This window comes from Somniosus microcephalus, chromosome 28 (assembly GCF_052327205.1).
Source record: "Somniosus microcephalus isolate GS21.2 chromosome 28, FLI_Smic_1.0, whole genome shotgun sequence".
In the NCBI taxonomy this organism is placed as follows: domain Eukaryota; kingdom Metazoa; phylum Chordata; class Chondrichthyes; order Squaliformes; family Somniosidae; genus Somniosus; species Somniosus microcephalus.
The window spans coordinates 46,945,517-46,950,517 of record NC_141014.1 but is presented as its reverse complement, the minus strand read 5'-3'; the positions used below and the strand labels follow the sequence as shown (position 1 = coordinate 46,950,517).

Here is a 5,001-nt window from a genome sequence, read left to right as displayed (position 1 = left end):
TTTGTGACTGGAAGCCTGTGGCCAGTGGGGTACCACAGGGATCGGTGCTGGGTCCCTTGCTGTTTGTGGTCTACATTAATGACTTGGATATGAATGTAAAGGGTATGATCAGTAAGTTCGCGGATGATACAAAAATTGGTAGGGTGGTAAATAGCGAGGAGGGTAGCCTCAGTCTGCAGGACGATATAGATGGGTTGGTCAGATGGGCGGAACAGTGGCAAATGGAATTTAACCCGGAAAAGTGCGAGGTGATGCACTTTGGGGGGACTAACGAGGCAAGGGAATACACAATGAATGGAAAGACCCTAGGCAAGACGGAGGGTCAGAGGGATCTGGGTGTGCAAGTACACAGATCCCTGAAGGCGGCGGAACAGGTGGATAAGGTGGTAAAAAAGGCATATGGGATACTTGCCTTCATTAGCCGAGGCATTGAATATAAGAGCAAGGAGGTTATGATGGAGCTGTATAAAACACTGGTTAGGCCACAGCTGGAATATTGTGTGCAGTTCTGGTCGCCACACTACAGGAAGGATGTGATCGCGTTAGAGAGGGTGCAGAGGAGGTTCACCAGGATGTTACCAGGGCTGGAGCGCTTCAGCTATGAAGAGAGACTGGGCAGATTGGGTTTGTTTTCCTTGGAGCAGAGGAGGCTGAGGGGGGACATGATTGAGGTGTACAAAATGATGAGGGGCATAGATAGAATGGATGCTGAGGAGCTTTTTCCCTTAGTAGAGGGGTCAATAACTAGGGGGCATAGATTCAAGGTAAAGGGCGGGAGGTTTAGAGGGGATTTGAGAAAGAACTTTTTCACCCAGAGGGTGGTTGGAGTCTGGAACTCACTGCCTGAAAGGGTTGTGGAGGCAGAAACCCTCACAACATTTAAGAAGCATTTGGATGAGCACTTGAAATGCCATAGCATACAAGGCTACGGAACAAATGCTGGAATATGGGATTAGATTAGACAGGGCTTGATGGCCGGCGCGGACACGATGGGCCGAGGGCCTCTATCCGTGCTGTATTACTCTATGACTCTATGATACTGGAAATCTCAAAGAAAAACAGAAAACGCTGGAGACACTCAGCAGGTCAGGCAGCATCGGTCGAGAAAACACGAGACACTTGACCTTTCTGGTATGAAACCATTCCTCAAAACAGACCCGGGGTTTGCAGGAGATGAGGAAACAGTGCAAACTAACCACAGGACTTTACAGCTCTTAAATTTCATGGGGATAAAAGTCCACATCGCACTTTACAGTGACGGAGCAACAGATTCTGTCTGAAGCTCCCCACTGATCCACTTTCCATTTCCCCAACTCGTTGTGGGCTGCTTTGCAGATCCACTGCAGACTGACTGGTGTAGGTCAGTCTCTTTCAATCTATTGTGGTCAACATTGTGAACCTTGGTATCACGGACTCATTCTGGAGCCACCGAGATGCCCATCAATTCTCCGAGAGACGGGTTAACTTAGAGCCGGCTGTGCTCGACACCATCTGTAGGGTGGAATTTCATCGAGCTCTTTGAGATATGTTGTGAAACTCTGATTCTGAGAACAGAGACGCTTTCAAATTCAGTTTGAGGAAAGTCAAAGAAACCAACAGCAATGACATCACAGAATAATCATCCAAACCTCTGTATTCCAAAGCTCTGATTGGCTCTGGGTATCACACACCGCCCCCTCTCCTTTGTTAATTGGTGCCTGGATTGATGGAAGATCCTGACTGGCTCACAGGGATTGTCAATCATCATTGATCATGCCAGACCCTGTTGAAATGCAGGAGCTTGTGAGGGTAGAGGTTAGGTTGTTACTACAGTGGAGTTTGAGCTCAGTGCTTTGCAACAGGAAGAGTTAAGATGGCCTCCCAAGTGCGTCAGAACTATCACAAGGACTGTGAGGATGCTGTCAACAAGCAGATCAACATGGAGCTCTATTCCTCCTATGTTTATCTCTCCATGGTGAGTTTTGTATTTTTGGGGTCCTATTTCAAAATTAAGGCTGTTATTTTATTCTAAGCAGGTAGAATTTCTCTAGGTCAATGAATGGGCTTTAGAGGGTCTCTCTATAGCCCTCCCCAGTCTTAATCCAGTGAATGCTCTTAAGACAGTGATCTTGCAGAAGGACTCTTTCCTGCTCTGTAATAGCTCTGTCCTATTCTGATGTGTTTATATTTGAAACTAACTCCAGGGTTTCATCAAGTTTGTAATGGAGGGTTCATCTTGAAGATTCACTAAAACTAGTCAACTTCCAACTTGGATGGCAACAATTAGATTGAATTGGGTGACTAGTTAGTGAAACATTGGCTGGTTCTGGCCAGTTTTTATCCCCCTCTAATTGAGTGAATCCTGTTAGTCTTTATCACCTGAGGATGGTGTTAAACTATTTAATTTTAAAGATTTGGCTCTTTTCCTTCTCTGCTTTTAGACTTTCATCTGGGAACAAAAGAAGATACCACAGATATTTTGACCAAGTGTAGTTGAGAGCTTTATTCCAAAAAGCATTAAAGCTCGCTAATATTTTCTAGTAACATAACCTCCTATTCTGTTGAGCTACTTCAATGAGGAGCTTCCAACATATTCAAAAAGGATTTGGAAAGTATTGGTGTTGCTACCATTTGAGTTGGCCATGGATCAGATCTAGATTTCAATTGTCTCTTTTCCATTTTTCTCTCTACCTGCAGTCGTATTACTTTGACCGGGATGATGTTGCCCTGCGTCACTTTGCCGAGTTCTTCAAGGAGCAGTCACATGAGGAACGTGAGCATGCTGAGAAACTGCTGCAATTCCAGAATATGCGTGGGGGGCGTGTTGTCCTGGAGGATGTCAAGGTTAGATTCAGCAAACTTTGAAGAATTGCCATGGTTTTGTGAAAAGTAGGCTAGTTACCTCATACTAGATTATCTGAGTCATGGAAGTTGTTCCAAGAGGAGGCTCAATGATTGTTGTATGCATGGATTTTCAGAAGGCAGGAGATTGCTGGCAGAAATTGGAAGTGCATTAGAAGCAACCTTGTGACCCCAATAAAACTGGGTGGAGTAGGAGGCAGTTGGTATAAAATAGACCACTGGATGGTGACTAGTGCATATGATCTAAATGTGCAAATAGTGATCTGCTGAGCTAGGGTCTATAGTGAGCTCCAGGGCAAAATTGGAGACTGGCTAGGGGGTTGACTGGAAGGAAGTGGTTGATGTTCACATCAGATGTAAGAGTGTAGGGATTTGGGGTGTGTCCCAGTACAGATGTCATTTAGAAGCTAGCTTGCAGAGACAAAAGGCTGATTGAAAGGTGGGCTTCATGTTCTGGCATAGAATAGAAAGCAAGGAAGTGTTACTGCAATTACTGCTAGATAGACCTCATTTGGAATATTGTGCTCCATTTTAGGTGATCTCACTTTAGAGCCTATAGTGCTGTGATTTCAAGTCAAATAACTCATTCCAAAGAGAATTCTTGATGAACTGTCTGGTTAAAATCCTGGCTTAGAATATCAAGAATGACATTGAGTTGTGATCTGACTAACTCCTGAAATGTTCAAGTCTGTTAACTAATTTCTTCCAATGTTACTCTATACCCCACCCCTACAAACTCTCAGAAACCAGAGCAGGATGAGTGGAGCAATGGCCTAGTGGTGATGCAGAGAGCTCTGCAGCTGGAGAAGGATGTCAACCAGAGTCTGTTGGATCTACACCAACTCTCCACTGGGAACACTGACCCTCATGTAAGTTCCTAATGTCTCATTTAAAGAAAGATTTGCATATCTACAGTGCCTTCCTTGTCGTCGGTGTCCAAAAACACTACAGCCAATTCAGTACTTCTTGAAGTGTCATTATTGTAATGTTTGCAACATGGCAGTCAATCTGCACACCAAGATCCTGCTGCAGAAATGAGAGAAATCACCAGATAGTCTGTTTTATTAAGTTGGTTAGTGATAAATATTGGCCAGGACACTGACATTCCAGTTTTTTTTCTTTGAAATAGTACCATGTGGGCAGACAAGACCTTGTGTACTGTTTTATCCAAAAGACAATACCTCTGACATTGCAGCTCTCCCTCAGTACTGCAGTGAAGTGTTGGTTTTCACTCAATTCTCTGAAATGGGACAACCCAGGGCCTTCTGACTGGCAGTGGTACCAGTAAGCCATGGCTGACACTTGCCATGTTTTGGGTGAGTTGAAGGCTATCTGGGGAGCTTAATCTGATCACTGATCTTTAGCAATATCTCCATGCCCAATAGGTTTCTGATGATCTTTCACAAAAGACTTCAACATCAGGATCTCACCTGAGATGAGGCCAGTGCATAAAGCAGATTGAAATTGGGACACCAAAGGAGAAGTTGTAACTGAAGGGGGTTCTGCTTTCCAATTTTAAATTGGTAAATGCATTACTCCTGGAGTAAATCTAATCTGACGTCCAATCCACCTATTTCTCTGCAGCACTTGTACCAGTTACCCCATCCAGTAGAAGATAAAGGACCATCTCCATGGGCGGTGAAGCTCAGAAGGCCTTTGATGATGTCTCCTCTGAGCTAATTGTGCTTTGTTTTTCACTTTCAGTTGTGTGACTTCCTGGAGACCCACTACTTGGATGAGCAAGTGAAGATGATCAAGAAGCTTGGAGATCACATCACCAACTTGAAGAGACTGGGAGCCCCTGAGAATGGCATGGGAGAGTACCTGTTTGACAAGCACAGCCTGAGTTGAATGGGATTCTTGAACCATTAGTTCTATACAGGTTGCAAATGAAGTGTGACCAACTTCTGGTGGTGAATACTTTGGTTGTCATTATTTCCCAGTTTTCTCATCTAACTGTCACAGTACATGGAAATAAAGGTTATTCATCATTGAACTGGTTTGTCTTTGTTTAATTCAATAGCTGATCTGGTTAAGATGCCACTGCACAATACACAGCTGTGTAATATGATCCAAGTTCAAAATACAGAAGTCACTCCCAGGATGGCTGTGCCCACATCTTCAAATCATCACTGGAGAGGATTCTAATGGTTTTCTGAG

At 44.1% G+C, this 5,001-nt stretch overlaps 1 protein-coding gene across 1 annotated transcript; it reads left to right on the top strand.

Annotated features, from left to right (window-relative positions):
• Positions 1-1,788: 1,788 nt before the first annotated feature.
• On the top strand, positions 1,789-3,739 carry LOC147099759 (ferritin heavy chain B-like). Its single transcript, XM_085969362.1, has 3 exons — positions 1,789-1,954; positions 2,677-2,823; positions 3,585-3,739. Exons 1-3 carry the CDS (start codon positions 1,853-1,855, stop codon positions 3,720-3,722), a joined length of 387 nt encoding a protein of 128 aa, XP_085825488.1. The 5' UTR covers positions 1,789-1,852; the 3' UTR covers positions 3,723-3,739.
• Positions 3,740-5,001: the final 1,262 nt, after the last annotated feature.